Source organism: Haemaphysalis longicornis, unplaced genomic scaffold (assembly GCF_048455015.1).
Source record: "Haemaphysalis longicornis isolate Haplotype H1 unplaced genomic scaffold, Haemaphysalis longicornis Haplotype H1 scaffold_1, whole genome shotgun sequence".
Lineage (NCBI taxonomy): Eukaryota > Metazoa > Arthropoda > Arachnida > Ixodida > Ixodidae > Haemaphysalis > Haemaphysalis longicornis.
The window spans coordinates 17,847,788-17,866,541 of record NW_027526203.1 but is presented as its reverse complement, the minus strand read 5'-3'; the positions used below and the strand labels follow the sequence as shown (position 1 = coordinate 17,866,541).

The window sequence follows — 18,754 nt, the reverse complement described above, 5'->3', positions numbered from 1 at the left end:
GCAGACATAACGGATTATACATGACGTCCGGTCTTTTAACCGACATGTCCTGTTTCAGCAGAAACCACGCAACGTCTTGTAACACATTTTCATCGTCTTCAGCGTATTCACTCCCTGTAATGTTCATAAACGTCGCTTGCCAACCACCGTTTCACACCAGAATATGCCTTGAATTTTTAAACGTTTTCCTGTGCTGAATGACAACATCTTCTAACAGCAGTCCTGCTTTTCAGATGGAGGCGAGAACCGAGAATGCCGCAAGTAGAAATTTCCACGCACGTTAAAGATCTTCAGGTGGTCAAAATTAACCCGAACCTCTCCACAAGGGCGCGCCTCATAGCCAAGGTCGACCCCATAATCTGTAACCAAACTGTTGAAATGTAGAACGAGCAAACAAAAATACTAAACTGTCCCTTTCGCATTACATCAAATGTCCGCAGCAATCACCGAATGTCCAGTCACACCAATTCACCCCCCCCCCCCCCGCGCATACACACACACACTTCACCACTGCTGTCCGGTGAGGGAGGGACATGCGGGGTTTCCCGAATGAAGCTGTGTGGACCGCTCACGGTTGTGAACAAAGCAGGACGCAGTATTTGTCTTTACCGAGCAACCATGGACTGTAGCTGCAGGCAGTCTATCGCGTTTTTGCGTGCCTCAAATTCTCACAGCACGACTCCTGCAGCGCAGAGTGCCGCCATGATGCTGGCCCTGGTGGGAAGCGTGGCTGCTCTGCTGGTAACCTGGGTCCTGCTGTGGGTTAGGGGCCGCCGCAAGGCGCATGGCTTCCTGCGGGCCGCCGGCATCGAGGGTCCGCCCCCGGATCTCCTCTGGGGAAACTGGAAACAGCTCAAGGAAGACAGGATAGCGGTAAGGCTTAAAAATAACTAACGAAACCCTGCCGACCAGTCCTCGAATCAATGTCGCAAGATTCACGACCAAAAACACACATTATTCGCAAGTGCCGTGCGCAAGCTAAGTTGTTGGAATGGGAGAAAAATCTGAAGGTAGCCGAACCCTAGCATTACGATTTAGGAATGGCGTAGATATGTAGGTGTGGCCTCAGCCGCCACGGCGCGCTTGCCTCGTTAACGTTGCAACACTAGTATTCTTCGGAATAACATCCGAACTGCAATAAAGTTACCGTAAGCATAGTGTTTAAGCTTGTGCCTCCAAATGTAAACAACTGACCCACGGGTGTCTCCGCGAGGCATGCTAACGAGAAGAGTAAGCAAGTAAGCAGTTTAGGGAAACTTTGGAGCTTTGACAGAGATGTCGGTTTTTTTAGTTTTGGGAGCCCGAAGATAGAAAATCTAGAGCGCTGGATTAAAGCTGAACAGTTGGAATTTACGTATCTTGGCACCGGGGAGTTCTGAGGAATTTAAACTTTGCAAGGCGTCGCTTCAAAAATTTTTATTTCGTGTGCTTAGTCAAGCTAAAAATAACTTCAGTAAAACGGAAATTTGGGACAGTCGGCTTGAAATCATGATGTATAAGCGCAGAGAAAGAGAGTAGGACCAGAAAGACACAGGACAGTGCTCGTCCCGCGTCTTTCTGTTCGTCTCGTGCCCTGCGCTCTTACATCACAATAAAAATAACTAGACGAAAAGGAGTCCCACACTATTGCAGGCCTTCCCTATTGAAAGACGTTCGTCTAAAATAGCCGCCTAATTCCAACTGCAATCACGATGATGATGAATAAACTTGTATTGAACAGCAAGGTGTTCGGGTAAGGGGCACCCACCCTGTCAGAGGAGCCCTCAGTACAGGATCCCTTAGAGTCGTGCGGCCGTTCTCGCCACCTGCGCCGAAGGAGAACTCAAATACCACCGCTCATCTCGAATAGCTAGCGTGGGAATAAAAACATTCCGCAGTTCTCGGCTAATTGGGGTTTTGGTACAATGTCTCTATAGCTTTTTTATTTGTAAATGGCAAAAGTGTTCAAGAGGGTAGAGCCATCAAGTGCTCTTCGGATTGAAGTAGTTATCCAATAACAAAATTGACATAATACATTCCAAAGGTATAGATTCACTGTGACTAAGACAGCAGAATCTGCTCGCCGCAGCTGCGGTTGCCTTCCTGAACGAAGGAAAAAGAGGCACGTCAGTGCGTGCGAGATTTCGAGACAGCTTAAATAGTCCAAAGTAGTTTATATGAATCTGCAGACGACGAGTATAGCTCTCCGGAAAGCATGTGTGCTGCCTTTGCAAGTGAAAACACAAGTAGAGCATCATAATTTGCCCACAACTTGTAATGACATATCCCTGAAGCTGAGCTGGGAACAATTCGGATATGAGAGAATGTAAAAGGTTTAATGAACTTGGTAGTCCTTGAAGACACGGTGTAGCCAGGGATTGCGCGCATGACCAAGAAAAAATTCTGTGTTGTGTATGAAAGAGCCATGGCATGGTTCTAGGTTTACGGCAAATATGAAAAGAATAGAAGCCGTCATTCCCTTTTCCTGTTCACTCTCGGGGAACAGAGCACGTTTTTCCTCTCCTCTGGTATTTCAGGACTTCAAGTGCCATCGAAAATATGTTCTCTTTGTGAGGAGCATTGCTTACAGAGAGTGTATGTAAGCACTGCGCCAGGCGAAACGGTATCTAAAAAGGAAAACCGTAAACGACGGGCACAGACTTTATTGCACAATGGTAAGCTGGGGATATTTTGTCGTGAGTATTACGTGAGTAGAAAAATGTCAGTAGTGCATTCCCTCCTTCCGTCTGTAGAGTGCGGTGAGAACTGCGATTTATTGGTAGTGAGAAACGACATGATATTCGCTTCTTTTAGCTCTATGGGTAGTTTTCTTTTATTCGCGGCACCCATACTCGACTGGTTGCGCAGAAGCAGTTCGGAACTTTCTCCTAGCCCGCCGAAGTGATTCAGTGGCCAAGGACTTGTTCTTGAATTCACAGCGCAGCAAACAAGGATGAACAGACACACAGGCATATCTGCAGCCAAGCGTCACGGCAAGAAGTTTGGTGGAGAGTCAGAGCCTGCGTGTCTCGTCTTCCCTGCGTCCTTGATTTCTGCGCTGTTAATTCAAGAATATGAAAACGTAACTTCGCCCGTGCATCAACGTTGATAAGATGCTGTGCTGATGAGCTCACAAACTTGTGTTGCATGTCGGCCGCGGGGGCATCTTTTCAGATGGAGGCGAAAAGCGAAAACGCCCGTGTGTCCAGCTTTCGGCGCACGTTTACGATCCCCAGGTAGTGATATTAATCCGGAGCCGTCCAATACGGCGCGGCTCATAGCCTAGCTACCTGTGGCTTCGGCGAGTCAAACACCCAAGCTGCCCTTTGTTGCCTGGGGCCACTCCTCCAAAATCTATTTTGCTGGAATGTTTGCGTCAAAGTGGAGGGCAAAGGTAGGCGGCCTGCTTATAAATCAGCACTCTCTGCGTACCTTTCTCAGTTGTAAAAAAAATGGCTTAGGTTTAACACTCAACCTTGTTCACGAGAAAAAGCACAGGTGATGCACACAGTGTTTGAGGGAAGTTCGTCTTTGCTTGCGATATTGCAGCATGCCGTCTGGCTATGTTTAACCAGGTGATTGGATTCATCCTTCCGCTAGCGCTTACGGGCACGCACCGCAGACAGCCCAGCCGGAATGCCATTGATGACGAGAATGAGCAACCGAGGCTCAGAAAAGCAGTCTGCAAATCAGAGCTTTGGTGTGCGTGCACCATGTGTTCTCTAAAAGTATTCCTTCCTGCAAACTCCATCAGTTTTCTTACATCAGTCGTTAAACCCTCGCCTACAAGCGTGGTTCGCTTGCCCTTAACCGCACGCACAGACTCCCCAGCCACCGCTGTGTGATAAGCTCCCCCCCCCCCCCCCCCACCAAGGCAAAGCAGCCGCTTTACCCTCGCTAAGTGATGTGATACCGCAGCCACGAAGCTCGCAGCAAGCGAAGCGATAAGAAAGGCTCAGCATGCGCAGAAAGGAAGCCGCAACTTGGGTGCCAGCGGCTGAAGGTCATTGCGATGCGATGGATGTCCTTGGAAGATGAAGCGTAGTGGTGCTTTCACTCTGAAGACAAAACGTAAGCGTTCGTCACCAGAACAGGATCTGGCAGCCCTAACAAATACTTATTATTACTCTTCAACTCTTTAACAAGTGTTTCGGAAAGTTTGGAGAGAGTAAAGTCAAATTGTGAAGCCAGGGACACCTGCTGTGTGCATTCGTTTGTTTAATGCTGCAGTTTCAGAATTTAAAAAAAAAATGCGAAGCTTGCACTTAGCCGCGCAAGGCTGTAACCATGGCGGAGATGGAGGATGTCTTTTTATGTGAGCACTGAAAGACACACCACCACGCAATGAACTTGGTTTGAATTTTTTTATTGTCATCTTACAACGTCGCTTTTCATGGTGGTAGTTGTACTCATCGTCATGCTCATCTGTATCGTCGTCTTCCGCATGCATGATGGGCCGGGTCCGGATCGTTTTGTGCGCAGGCGTTCACATTTTTGCCAAAGTGGAACGCGAAACCACGCACTTGAACCGGCGGCAACCGGCTTCGTGAACAGGCAGTCTTTAGTGCGAGGGGGCCGCCAGGGGGCATTGACCAGTGCGGACGTGAAAACGTCGGCTCCCTATTCCGTAAATATCTTAGATCCGAAATTTGCAGTTCCTATGTCTAAACTGTGCATCAATTCACGCGGCTTCTTCTGAGGATTACGTTGATACCGGACGTTTTTCGGTGAGTGGTGGTGGTGGGGGTGGCGGTTGTTGCGTGAGATCAGGCGGGGTTAGCCTGGCTGGATATGCCGGCAATTGCTCCGCCCAAGCTCCTCCTAATAGCCTATGGTAGCGTCCTTTCACCACGAGTTTGCCAGTTCCGTCTCCTGAAGGAAGCTTAGGAGAAGGCGCGACACGCCTCTGCGCAGCATCCAATGTCCCCTTGGAAAGACGATGTGGCCCAGAGTGCTGTGTGGGGCTGCCAGTTTTCGAATCGCTGAGAGCATTGCAGTCCGCTTGACATCATGCTGTGGGCAACACATTACGTAGTGGTGTACATCCCCTGTCACTGCACATGACGACGACTGAGGCGATCGCACGAGGCCCACTTTGAATAGCCATGCTGTGGTCTTCGCTGAGCCCGTTAGGATGCGGTAAAGCAATGTCGCCTACGGTCTAGTAAAGTCCCTTTGTGACGCAAGGCTGGTGATAGGGATTTCCCAAGGACTTCAAATGTTCGGCCACTGTTCGCCTGAAGTCGTTCCCGTGATTGGGGGAAACTTTAACAGTCGGTGCAAATGGCAGCGCACTCCGCGCCATCTGATCAGCGGTCACATTGCCCTTGACGCCAACATGGCATAGAATCCATTGCAACCGCACATTAAAACCCTTTCTGCCGTATTGTTGGAACTTTTCTGACGGACCGCACCGCGGCTGAGATAACCGTAATGGGCTAAACCTACGTCGGCGGCGAGGCATGAGGAGGCTTAGGCCTAACTCGGTGAAGTAAGGCGCCATGCGGCAAGTTCAGATGGTGGAGAAATTAGAAATTTCCCGCCAAGAAGCGCTTAGCCCTGGCTGGACTACAGCGGTGTGCAGAAGTAAGAAGGTTCGCGTGGTGGCCCCGGCCTCAGCGGGCGGGGTATCTATCGCACAAGGACGTGGAGGGTTGCCGCCGCATGGCCACCCTTCACGCGAGCAGCCTGCGGAGAAGAAATATACATAATCAGAAGTAAAAATAGGTACCCGCACTGATTGCGCTTGTTTACCGGCGGCCATTTTGGTTCAAGCTAACAACGTTGCTCCCTCCGCTAAAGCGGGATTCACACGACAGAGAAATCTCGTCTTTCTGGCCCGCGGGACCCGCTCACGTGACCAGTTTTAGGTTCCTCCCCTCGATGGGGATCGCCCGCGGATGTTCCGGGAAAGAAAATGCCGCCGCGTCTTTTCGGCCGACCACGGCGGACCGCCGTTGGGAATGAAACCTGTTTTTAGCACACAGTGCGGTACGGAGTCCTGCAACGCGTAATCGTTGCGGTCACGTGGTTCTATGTCGTAGCAGGCAAAGAGTTTCATACCAATAGATACTATAGGGAAATGTGGTGCCACTGTCTAGGGGAGCCGCGCTTCAGCTAGCGTTCCGTCAAGTACCGGCCATGCACGTTCCATTTTTCCGTGGCATGGCGGCCACTGGTCTAGCCCAGACGCCCGTGTGCGCTCCGAGCTCCGCATGTATTGCGTTTTAGTGCGGTTTTCCTTTTGTGTTGGTGCATATCATTACCAGGACATGTTTCGGAACATTACCGGGACCTCCTCAGCAATTTTTGGGACTCTCCTGCGAACATTGGTGAAGTTACGGCGTTCTTTGTGTGGACCACGTTGGGAGTAGGCCTAGACCGTTAGGCCTAGCGACCACCTCGTCTGCACCAGGACGGCTTCGCCGATCAACACCGCAACGAGAGCCTCACAACCTGGCACGATGAAGGGATTCACTCCTGAACAAGACGGCTGGTTCCGCAAAACTTCCAAAACGAGGGTGAGCGATCCTACATTTCGTAAACTGATACTTCGCTCCCAGGACGGTTTCCCGATTCAGTCCTTCTTACCCAGAGACCTTCGTCACGAACTATGTCTTCAAGCCCAACTCACCGCGAACGAAGCTGCCGAGCTCAAAGTAAGCCTCTTACCCGGCAAAAACATTGCCGTCTTGCTTGCTCAAGAGCCATCCGCCATCTCCAAGCTTAAAAACTGTTCCTTCGTCACGCTCAACGGAAAACAACAACGCATCAGTGTCTATGAAGCCGCCAACCGGGAATCATGCAAAGGAGTGATCCATGGTGTGGCCGCCAACACGTCTCCGGAATTTCTGCTTAAACACCTTAAATCTGTTGGATACGAAATCCTCGCCGCCCGCATGATGGGCTCTACCCAAACTGCGATCATCACGTTCTCCGGTACATACGTGCCTGTGGAAGTAGACTACGACGGCGGCCTACATAGGTGTACGCCACACAAACCACGCGCCCAATACTGCACTAAGTGCCTTAAGCTCGGGCATCGAGCTGACGTCTGCGCGCAAGTATCTCACCCTCTTTGCCCTAAATGCGGATCAGCAAAGAAAGATGAAGAACATGAATGCATCACCAAGTGCGCCCTTTGTGGCGGCCCGCACCCATCCGAAGACAAAGAATGCAAGGTCCGACGTGAAGCAGACGCCGTCACAAGGCTTCAAGCCTACCAAAAGAGGCTTGCCATTCGGAAGGCGACGGAATCACCGAAAGGATCCATGTCCCAACGAGAACCACCGACCAAGAATGACAAGGCGTCAACAGAGCAGGCGTCACAAGAACCCCCACTCAAGAATGCCAAAGCATCAACAGAGCGGACGTCGCACCACCATCGATCGTCCACGAGCACGGGGCTCATGCAAGTGTCGAAGCCCCCTCAGGAGCACCGAACTGGTCAGGTGAGTCAGCCACTCCCTGCTGTAAAAAATCGCAGAGAAACTAACGCCAGGTACGCATCGTTTGCACATGCACTAACAGGCAAGCACACTCAGGACACCACACCAAACAACACGCCAGAACACATCCCAATGAATCTCGAGGAAGGTACTCAGGAAGACCCGACCTCAGAATCTGCCAACATGGACGCGGAGAGTGAGAACAATGCGCACGACACTGAACAAGCGCCTCTCGCCAAGAGAAGCAGATCCCAAACCCCAAGCAGGCCATCGTCCACCCGATCACACGAACTCAGCAAGAGGATGGAGGCTCTCGAAAAGCAAATCGCCGAAAATGAAAAACAAGTGGAGCTCCTGCTAGAGAACAAGACAAAAATGTGCGAACAGGCCAACGCCTTACAAGCCGCCTGCTTGACTTTGCAGCGAAATTTCGAAGCTCAAGCACAGTCAATTGCTACACTAACCAACCTAATTACTCAGCAAGAACAAACATTTGAGGCACGTGTTCTGAAGGCGATAAGCCCTCTCTTTACCAGGGTAGAACAAATAGCATGCCACCTTCAGCTCCCCCCCATGCCCAGCTACGATGAAAACACACAGCAATAACGATATTAGGATCCTACAGTGGAACTGCCGTGGTTTCAAAGGAAAACAGGCAGCATTCTTCTACTGGATCACATCCTTATCCCACTCTCCGGACATCATCCTTTTACAAGAAGCAGGCAAAAACCCAAAAATTCCAGGCTACATGACGTATCAAAGACGCCACAATATCGCCACTCTGGTTAGCAAACGTATACCCGCCAACATTGAACATGACACGGATGCAAGCCTCACAATATCTGTGTCTACACAGCAAGGCCCTCTTCACGTTACCAATGTTTACAGTCCGCCGAAAGACAAGCTACAGGAAATAAAAGAACTCCTCAAACCCAACGACTCACGTGCAGGATATGAACACCTTTTGGCAGGCGACTTCAACGCTCCGCATACAGCTTGGGGCTACCACAGAAACACTACCAAGGGCAGCAGATTACTTCGTCTGCTACACGAAGCCGAATACACGGTACATAACGACTTCAGTGAATATACGAGATTGGGAAATTCTGTCGAGAGAGACACCAACCCGGACCTCACTGTCTCCACAAGACAGCTTAACATCCCATGGTCACACACTCAAGAATACTTTGGCAGCGACCATGCTGTCATACAAGTGATCATTCATGCTACGGCGAAGCGTCTAAAGTGGAAGAAACAGCACATCACAGATTGGTACAAATACAGACTAGACAGACAAGGCTGCGACCCACCTACTATAGACGCCTGGACTGAAGAAATCAAGCAAGCAAAGAATAAGCACACTAAAGCATACTCTCAAACGGAGGACCAACCAGCAGCGGATAAACACATCTCGCATTGCTGGGAAGCAAGAACGGCGCTGGTCAAACGCTGGAAAAAGAATAAGACCAACCGTAAACTTAGGAAGCGGATAAATCAGCTGAACAAGCACATACAAACCTATTCAGCGCAACTACGCCATGAGCAGTGGATGGAAACGTGTGAACAGCTACAAGGCACGCTTAGCACTGGGAAAACGTGGAGGATACTCAGAGCGCTCATCAACCCGGACGCGACGAAAACCATGACGCAGCACAAGCTACAGGCACTCATGAAAGAACACGAAAACGATCCGGACAAGCTCATCAAATCCATCAAAGACACATACATCCCAGCACCTAGACAACCACAATACGCTGAGTATACGGGCGCCCCAAATAAAGACATCGATGAAAAATTCGACATGACAGAACTGAAACGCGCTCTCAGCCACTGCAAAGGAAACAAGGCACCGGGTCCAGATGCCATAACCTCGGTGCATCTAAGGAACCTAGCGGAAGAAGACTTGTCGGCACTTCTGAGAGAAATTAACAGTATGTGGCTGGGGCAACAACCCCTTGCGAAGCAATGGAAGATTGGGAACATGATTTTTATACCCAAGCCAGGGAAGCCAATCCGACTTGCAAACCTACGACCGATTACATTAACCTCAAACGCCGGCAAAATCATGGAACGTATGGCCTTATACCGCCTTCAAGATCACCTTGAAAAGAAAGGAGCTCTGCCATACAACATGGTGGGGTACCGAGCAAACGTTTCCACACAGGATGCACTACTTCAGATCTACGAAGACATCACTAAGGAACCCAGCAATTCACAGCTCAAAGCAATACTAGCAATAGATCTAAAGAAAGCTTTTGACAATGTGGATCATGATTCAATGTTAGAGGAGCTCGCTAAGACTGACTGTGGGGCACATCTCTATAATTATGTCAGAGACTTTTTACGAGACAGGGTACTCACGGTTGGAATTGGCGAGCACACTTCAGAAGAATTTCCACACCCGCAGCGAGGAATCCCACAAGGTTCTGTACTATCTCCGACTTTATTTAACCTGGCTATGCTGAAGGTTCACAGGGCCTTGGAATCGGTACCAGACATCCGTCACACCCTGTACGCGGATGACGTTACCGTATGGGTCAAACAGGTAGTCCTGGGCACATACAAGACCTGCTACAACAAGCTCTCGACGCCACAGAAGCTGCCGCCGTAAGGATAGGACTAAACTGCTCCGTGGAAAAAACAGAGCTTCTGGCAGTCCATAGTCATCGATGGAAACCTCCAGAACTTCGCTTGTTATTGAACGGGCACACCGTCGTCCCGGGAAAGCACATCAAGGTACTAGGACTGCCACTACAGAGTGACGGAGGAGGACACATGGCGGTGAATAACATTATCAGACAGGGAGAACAGATTCTGCACATGTTTCGGAGAATCTCTAACAAAAACAGAGGACTCCTAGAAGACGACCTCCTTCGTCTGAGAGATGCTCTCATCACGTCCAAAATCATATATCAAATACCGTACGTCAATCTCAATAGGACTCAAGAGAACAAACTTAACACGCTTTTGCGGAAGGCCACAAAAATCGCCCTCGGCGTACCTTTGTGCGCCAGTACCAAGCTGCTACTCGACACAGGTACCATTAATACACTCCAAGAAGTATTGGCAGTCCACAGACATAACCAACTGGATCGACTGCGAAAATCCCCGCAAGGCCAGGACATTCTCCGCGCTGCGGGCTACAACCCATTGCGAACCCCTACCGGAGAACTGGCTATACTGCAACCAGAGCTGTCGAACCTCATTCAGACAGCACCCCTCCCGAGAAATATGGACAAGGAACGCAACCCAGCAAGACGACTCATCCGGGCCAAATTTTACGCAAAGAAAGCCACCACAGACGCCCATCAGATCCATGTTTACACCGACGCGGCAGTGCAAGGATATAGCTATGGCATTGCATTCACGAGCAGTTCAGGCCAGGAAGGGACAAACCAAGGCAATGGCTATTCCGTCGAAGAAGCCGAGGCCACTGCAATAGCTTGGGCAGCCGCCTGCACTGCGACACAGCACACTCTCACCAACATATACACTTACTGCAAGAAAGTCTGCACCCTTTTAACACAAGGCTTCATTCCCAAACCGGCTTTGGAAGAGCTTAAGCACCTTAAAGGCACGATAAGGGTACACTGGGTACCGGGACACACAGGTTTGGCAGGAAACGAAAGAGCAAACCTGCTCGCCCGCGAAGCGCTTCTCCGGGCACCTGCCAACTGTGGTCAAACCCAAAAGCCCGTGACACCGCCAAAACTGCAGCTAAAAGAATACGCAGACAGCAAACGCAAATTCACTCCTCCGCACAAGAAATTATCCAGGCAACAGCAAACCACTATAAGGCTGACGCAAACGCAAACGCTACTCACACCCGACAAAGTTTACATCTACAAAGGCTGTATGAACCCTTCCCCGCCAGAGTGTGATGAATGCCACGTACCGATCAATCAAGAGCACATGTTATGGCTATGCCCCAAGGTAGATAGAAGCAGTATCCGCAGGGAGTGGCTGACTCAACCGGCCACGCTAGAGCAGCAGCTATCGTTGGCAAGCTTTGTCCAAAAGACCATAGGCACCCCGCCTTCCCGGCTAGACCCCTGGAAGACCAACTAACGAGGAATTCCAGCGGCCCCCTGGAATGAGGAGGCCTTAGCCAAAAGGGCAAATAAAATTTTCTCTCTCTCTCTCTCTCTCTCCGTGGCATGGCTCCTGCAGAGGTTGAAAAGTTGCCTCTGGCTGCAAAATAGCGATAATATTACTCTAAAAGATTCTTGAAAGTGGTTTTATTATTATAAAATTGAACTTCCAGAAACATTTATTTGTCAGTACTTGTTTAGAAGCTTTATGCACGATGGAGACAAATGTCACCTTTCTGGCTTCGAGATAAGAAAGAAGCCATATGGCTAGCTAAGCCAAGCTAGGCAAGGAACGTCGCTAGCTGCAATGGCGCCGTCCGCGGCGGCCCGCGATTGCAGCGCCAGATTTCCCTCTAGTATATATTAGTATAAAACTCTATGGTAGCAGGTGGCAGCGCAGCTTTTTCGACGCGGCGTGGTCGGCACGTGGGGAAGTCACAGGAGTGGGCGCCGCCTGACGTCTCAACGCACGCACAATGAACAACAACGCATTGTTTTTTATTGTCGGTAATGGAGGAGCGCCCCACTTTTTGGGACCTCAGTAGCGACTGTTATTCTAATACCAAGCTGAAACAAACGCTTTCGGAAAGCATGGCGACGGAGATGACTGCAGCGCGCGTGGCCGGCTCACGCACTGTACAGCACAGGTATGTCAGTCCCTTTCACATCGTGTAAAATTTCACATTTAGATTGCTACCTAACCCAATTTTGACCGCAGTATTAGATATCATATCTCGCTCGTAGCCATGATTTTTGTTTTCGGGTGTGTGCGTGTGTGTTCAGATACACTCACGCAACAGCCGGAGCCATGACAGTTTATGTCGTCACGGCCGGCGGTTGCAAATTGGAGGGGTGCCAGTTAAAGGGAACTTTGAAGGGCTCGCTGAAAGGATGCGCGTTGGTAGGCTTTAAAAACTGAATATGCACGCATGTCGAAATTTAAGCTTCCAGAGTCAGGAATAAAATTTGCAGCGTTCTTAGTGGCGCCTTCAGTACCGTTTGGAAAAGCAATTCTAAAAAATATATATTCTTTTCAAAGTCAGAATCTAATACTGGGCTGCTGTCATACGTTTTTTTTCTTTTCAGTTTGATCTCTTTATCCATAGATAGTTTGTTGTGGCTTTTTCCAAATGCTGTTTAGTATATGTTACCCCATCTCTCCGAAATAATTCCGCTGAAGAGAGTGCGCGCTCAAATCCCTCGGTAGGCTGGTAGCGATGAAGTAAGCTTCTTGCGACGCCTGCTGTCTCGGATGTGGCCGAAGAATTACTTTATTAACCGATGCTCAGGTCAGGTTTTCAGGCTTCATTGATTTTGCAATGCGCTGTGGAGGGCTACCGACTCCCCTCCGTGTTTGCAGGTGGCTCCAGGTTTTAGCCGTTTTTCTTTACCCCCCCCCCCTCCCCCCACTGACGCGGAAGTTATCTTGAAGAGCTTGAACGCAGTGGAAGTGACCAAGAAAAAAGAGCCTGTCGGGCATAGGATTTAACATTCAAGTAGGTTTTATTACCCCTGAGATCACCTTTTGCTACATCTCTACAAAACATCCAGGGCAGTCGCATGGACTTACTTTGTGCCCGGGTAAGTTGAAACTCAAGAATTCCCATTGATTGCCAGGATAGAGCTTGCTCAAGTGCCGCCGCAGTTCCAGTGGCGACCCCGATTTTAACCCGGATTATTTGTCAATCCGCTGACTGGGTACGCGTCATTCGCCAAAGAACATCATCCTCATCAGTCGCCTGAACCCCAATCCGCAGGTGATGGAAGAGTGGATCTCCAAGTACGGCAAGGTGTTCGGGTTTTACAAGGGGACCGTTCCGCACGTGGTCATCAGTGACGCAGATTTGATCAAGGAGTGCTTCATCAAGGAGTCCGCCGCATTCTACGACCGGCCCCCCGCAATCCTTCCCGTCAAGCCGTACACTGACATGTTGCTCTTCCTAAGAGGTAAGCGTGCCTTGGTTGCGGCAAGGGGTACCGAACATGGGCGACGAACGACCTTCAGCGACGGCATTAGTGCAGCGCTCCATTTGGAAGTATGGGTAGTACAAAAGTGGAACTTATCTGGAACGACTAACATGCACTAAAAAAGGTTACGGCTTTAATTGTATGCGTAGTTATGGAACATTGGGAGCTAAATTTGCGTAAGATCTTCAACACATAGAATTTTGGAAAGATGCCAAGTTCTGATGTTGTACAGTCAATTATGCAATGTTTCTTGCTCAGCTGGAAATATTGTATCCAACAAGGCCACTCACCTAAAAGTGGATATGTATATCGGACTCATCTTGAGATCAAATGATAAAATGACAGACTAACAAGACGCAAGAAAGCAGCTGAAGAAGTTCACATGCGCGGTCACAGTCATCCAATGGAATGGCTTTCTTCACACCCAGAAGCGCTTTTCTTTGGTATTGCAGTGAACTTCACGCTAAGAAAAGCGTAATGCGCGACTTTTCGAAATATTTTCCGGGCTAGAAGCAGGGACCATAAAAAGCCTGCATGCTTCCTTTAAAAAAATCTTTGCGTTGCGGCCCGTCACCAACACAAGGCAAAGCGTACTTTCAGAATAAGAATCAGAGTCAGAAACGTTTTTTATTTTCCTCAGAGGAAATATGGACTTTGCTTGACAAGGCCTGAGGTCCCACACACAAAGTGGAAGCGGCAATGCAAAAAATAGGAAGGAGGGCAGAGAATAAAAAAAGAGAAATGCTTGTTCTCAAAAAGGGTGTGATCAGCGAAAGAAAGAAAAAGAAAAGAAATACATACCCAGAAACATAAACATAACATAGTACATTCATGATAGAAATACATGTGCACAAGCAAAAATTTGTAGAGCAACGGTGATTATGCATATACCAGCATAAACACGTATACGCGCGTATGGCGCATGTGCACGCAATTCCAGTACACGCATGCATAACCGGAGGAAAAACGGCAATTTATCCCAAGTTAATTTCGAACAAAAATGACAAAACGTTGACACGCTTTACAACGAAATAAAAAAAAATAGAACTGGAAGAACCAAATGTTCACGCAACGCTGTGAACAACGAAAAAAACAGAAGCAAACAAAAACATACTTTCTCGCCATTAGGTAATCTTCTTTACAAAATATCATCCACCCGAGCCCTGAAAAATTTAGTTCTGGAATACAGTTCATTATCTCGTATTCTAAAGCTCGCGGCAGCCGCTTTTCTGATGGAGGCGAAAAGCGAAAACGCCCATATGTTCGAGATTTCGACGCACATTAAAGATCTCCAGGTGGTCAAAATTGATCCGGAGCCCTCCACTACGGCGCGCCCGATCGCCTGTGTAGCGTCGGTGTGTTAAACCCCCCAATCAATCAGTCAATCAATTATTCTAAAGGTTAGGAAGGAGAGCGAAAATCCGGGATTGAGAGCGGTATTGAAAATCCGGTAGATGAATTTTGTGTGAAACCGGAGCGGGGAAACCGAGTGAGTTCGCTCCGTGACCCGATGCTCTCTTAGCTGGTTTAAACACACGAAACCGGATAAAGAAACCAATCACAATAAAGGAACTCGGCAAAATGACCTGATAGAAAGATAATTCATTAAAGGGGCCCTAAATAGGTTGCTAGTTGAAGCGCGCTATCGCTAGATAGGTGCTCTTTTCTTTCCTTGTTTAAATGTGATTTCTCGTCACAATTCAATGAACCTTTGACGTAGCTTTTTGCCTCTGACGTAGCCACTATGACGCAGCTGTCACTGAAGACTACAGCGCCGCTATTGGCGGGTTCCATCAAATGCTGCAGCCAATCAGCGTTTCCGGCTCTGCGGAAAGCCGCCGGTGGTTTCAAACGTTCGGGCCGCGTCTACGAGAGCGTCACTCCGGCACGGCGTATCTTTGTGGGGGCAAATGCCTATCGTCGCCATCCGTCGCACGAGCCAGGCTCATTTTGTTGATATGGCGCGTTATTTACAAAGTAGGAATAACGCTGAAAAGCACGGAGCGTCTTCTGGAAGCACAAACCCTATGCGCACGATTGTGGCAAGTCTGCACGGCGGACAAGGACCGCGGACGAATCGGGACACACCGCAGCAGCTAAAGCTCGTCGCCGCCCGCCAGATCCCGACTGTTGCTGAAAAGTAGTTTACAAGTGCGGTGAAAGATTTGCTGGGTATCGTCGTCGGCGCAGCTTCATAAAGCGATGATCGAATAACTCGGGCGATACTAAGCCTTTTCTGTGTGACCCGGCATCCGACGCACCTGTTCGTCGCGAAAGCGCCGCATGCAAGAAACGTAAGCTCGCCGCTAGTCGTAGGTGTAACTCTTTAATTATGTCAGGAGAGAGCATGTTGTGTTTCCGGTACCATAACTGTCCTTAAAGCACTCGTTTCCCCTATGCTAGAACTGACCTGCCGTCGCTAGTACGGCCGACACGAAAAGCCATGCCACGATGCCAGCGGTAGGCGGAGCATGCGCACCGGCTGCTATAAAAATGAAAAGCCGAACGAACCGCCGTGCCGAGTCAATGGCTGCGCGTACCTCGGAGGGCAAGGCCCCGACAAGAGTCTCTAGGTTGTTTTGCGCCGAGTATCTACAGCACTCATAGCATCCACCGCGGTTTAAGGCGCGAGGAAATAGCGAAAGCCCTAGGCCTCATACCCTTCGCAACCCTATATATAGGGCCGCTTTAAGTTGATAAAGAGTGATCCTTTGAGCTCCTGATGGTTCCTTCTTGTGCAGGTAACCGTTGCTCGTCTAGCACAAACAACTTGCTCAAGGCGTTCACACAAACCACCGAGGGCGATACTATTATACACGATATATGTTTCACGAGATATATGATATACAGCACGATGATATATAGTACGATATATGCTTCACGAGATCTGAAGCTCAACGAGGAGAGAAGGACTAGCAGCGAGGGTTTTTAATCGACGAGGCCCAGGAGAGACAGGGGCTCTCCGCGCTTCTGTGTCTTAAGATTTGAGCGTGAAAGATTGCCGATGCGTGGTGTTCGTCAGTTTGAGCAAGGTGTGAGAGTTTCAAAGTGTTTATTCGCTGATGTCTGAGCTGGACTGAGCATTCTTTCTTTTGCTGAGGAGAGAGAGAGAGAGAGAGAGAGAGAGAGAGAGAGAGAGAGAGAGAGAGAGAGAGAGAGAGAGAGAGAGAGAGAGAGAGAGAGAGAGAGAGAGAGAGACCCCGCCACAATTATTCGCAGCGCAAAACTAAAAGAAGCCCTCGGCGGTGCTCAAGTAGACGTTAACGCTTTCACCTTTTTTTACTCTGAAGTGCGTACGTGTCCTAGGAATTTTTTTAGTTCTTACTCGTAAAACGTTTTTGGTATCTTTGTCTTTGACGTTTCCTCCTGACACTACTTTCTCCGTCCTCATGTCCTGCCATAACACCGCAGGGGCCGACTGGAAGCACGTGAGGACAGTCCTGAATCCGAGTTTTAGCGCTGCCAAGATGAAGCTCATGACGCCGATCATTAGCCGGTGCGTGGAGGACTTCATGAGCGTCATGGAGCGGAAGGCTGATAACGGGGAAGCGATCAATGTCATGGAGGCGGCCCAGGGACTGTCCCTTGACGTCATCGCGAATTGCGCTCTCGCATGGCAGGTAAGCAGGCACCAAACAATGTTTTATTGCGCGAAGGGGGGATTTATGTTTTCCTCTTAACGAGCGTAGGGGCGAAGCGCAAAAAAAAAAACCCAGTGGCAGCGAACAAAAAGTGACTAGCACAAAGTTCTTACTGATCTTTTTTCCATTCGACATGACCTTAAAGTCCACTGACCCCGTAGTAATTAGGGAGAAACGGGGATTGCGCAGGGTAGTAACAAGCATGCACTTCATATTCGCGTTGATCTGTTTCAATTAATTTCTCCAATAAAAGCCTACATTCGTTGAAAGCCTGCATACTCAACTGTAGGCGCTGGTGGGGAGGTCGATCATCACCAGGGCAGAGAAATGGGAACGAAAGCCTCAAGCATTACGGGCACGACGCCCCTATCAAGGCAGTATTAAAGCTAGGGCGCTACGTCGAGAGTGTAATCAGTGGCAAGCTTACACAAGCAGGAAGGCCTTGAGAGAGGCATTGCTTCTAACTTGATTCTTCACCAGGATGGACAGTAACGTCGACGTCTAGTGTCGCCTTTTGCGTGTGCAGTCCGCGTAGATGTAGGATCGAGCGACGAATTCTCTCCCAGGAAGCGATGATGGCCTCGATATGGAGTTTCATAACGCGCCGCCGCCAATGCATACCTCGAGCTGGCGCATACCGCCTCCACTGTCAACGAAAACACTCCTGGCTGGATGCCATTTTTTTTTCTCTCCACGAACGAAAGTATGCTTTATCAGTCTAGCTGCTGGTTTTTTACGCTTTCTGATAAGTATAGCCATGGAAAGTGGAAATTCCAACACGAAAACGTGAAACAAAACACGCGAAATTAAAAAAAAAAAATATTGTCCGTGGATGTCTAATAACGGCGCGCCATTGCTATATTAGGAAAGCCACATTTCTCAACTTTGTTTTTGTAACTAAGCCCCTGGTCATTTGGACATTCATGAAAAGAAATCGCGCTATTTGTGCGTTCCTGGTTCGCATTTTCGTGTTCGGGTCTCATTTGTGCATGACAGAGTATTATCCTGGGTCAGGTAGGACAAGTTGCTGCGATGCTGTTTATCGGTGCGCCCTTTTCTCGATTAGTCCTTGAATACAAGAGGGCCATGTTGGCAACCGGTGACCCGCAATGTTGTGCGGACTCAAGAACGAAGGAGTGACTGGAGTAGGAAAGAAGAGGAAGAAAGGGGAGCGCGAGCGACGCAGAGTGCACGGTGCACATGGATGGCCAAGCAGCCAGGAGAGCGGCGCCGTGGAGGCCGAGGCTGCCGCTGCAGCAGGCGCCTCGGCTTCATGCCACTCGAGAAACTATCTCCAAATCATCGGCTGCTTTCGGAGGCGTCACGTGGCCGCTTGTACGCGTTAGTGCGTAATGTTATAGGTGAACTGTGATAGGCGAGTGCACAGCTGATTAGGTGGCAAAATGGTCGGATGAGAACGACGGCGCCAGATTGTGGGTGCCTCAGAACGACGAGAACAATAGACCTTTTCCAGGCCAAGTAGAGTGCACATAGCGAGAAATACGAAAAGCACAATTAGAGGCTATTGCAGCCATGTTTGCCGGTGACGCTGCTGCCCAATACTTCCAATCACGAAGCACGCCCGCGGTTATATCCAAGAGGCTTGCTTGACATGCACACCGAGCTC

The 18,754-nt window shown here is 49.4% G+C and overlaps 1 protein-coding gene across 9 annotated transcripts in view; it reads left to right on the top strand.

Annotated features, from left to right (window-relative positions):
* LOC144175340 (cytochrome P450 3A14-like) overlaps window positions 1-18,754 on the top strand; it is a 123,299-nt gene that overhangs the window by 59,691 nt on the left and 44,854 nt on the right. For 7 of the 9 annotated variants that reach the window (XM_077704450.1, XM_077704462.1, XM_077704469.1 and 4 more), the window contains 3 exons: window positions 689-873; window positions 13,276-13,465; window positions 16,898-17,106. In XM_077704450.1, coding sequence (XP_077560576.1) covers window positions 703-873; window positions 13,276-13,465; window positions 16,898-17,106 — 570 coding nt within the window. In that variant the 5' untranslated portion in view covers window positions 689-702. The remainder of the gene's footprint in view (window positions 1-688; window positions 874-13,275; window positions 13,466-16,897; window positions 17,107-18,754) is intronic. The other 2 variants (XM_077704429.1, XM_077704465.1) reach the window with 1 other exon arrangement.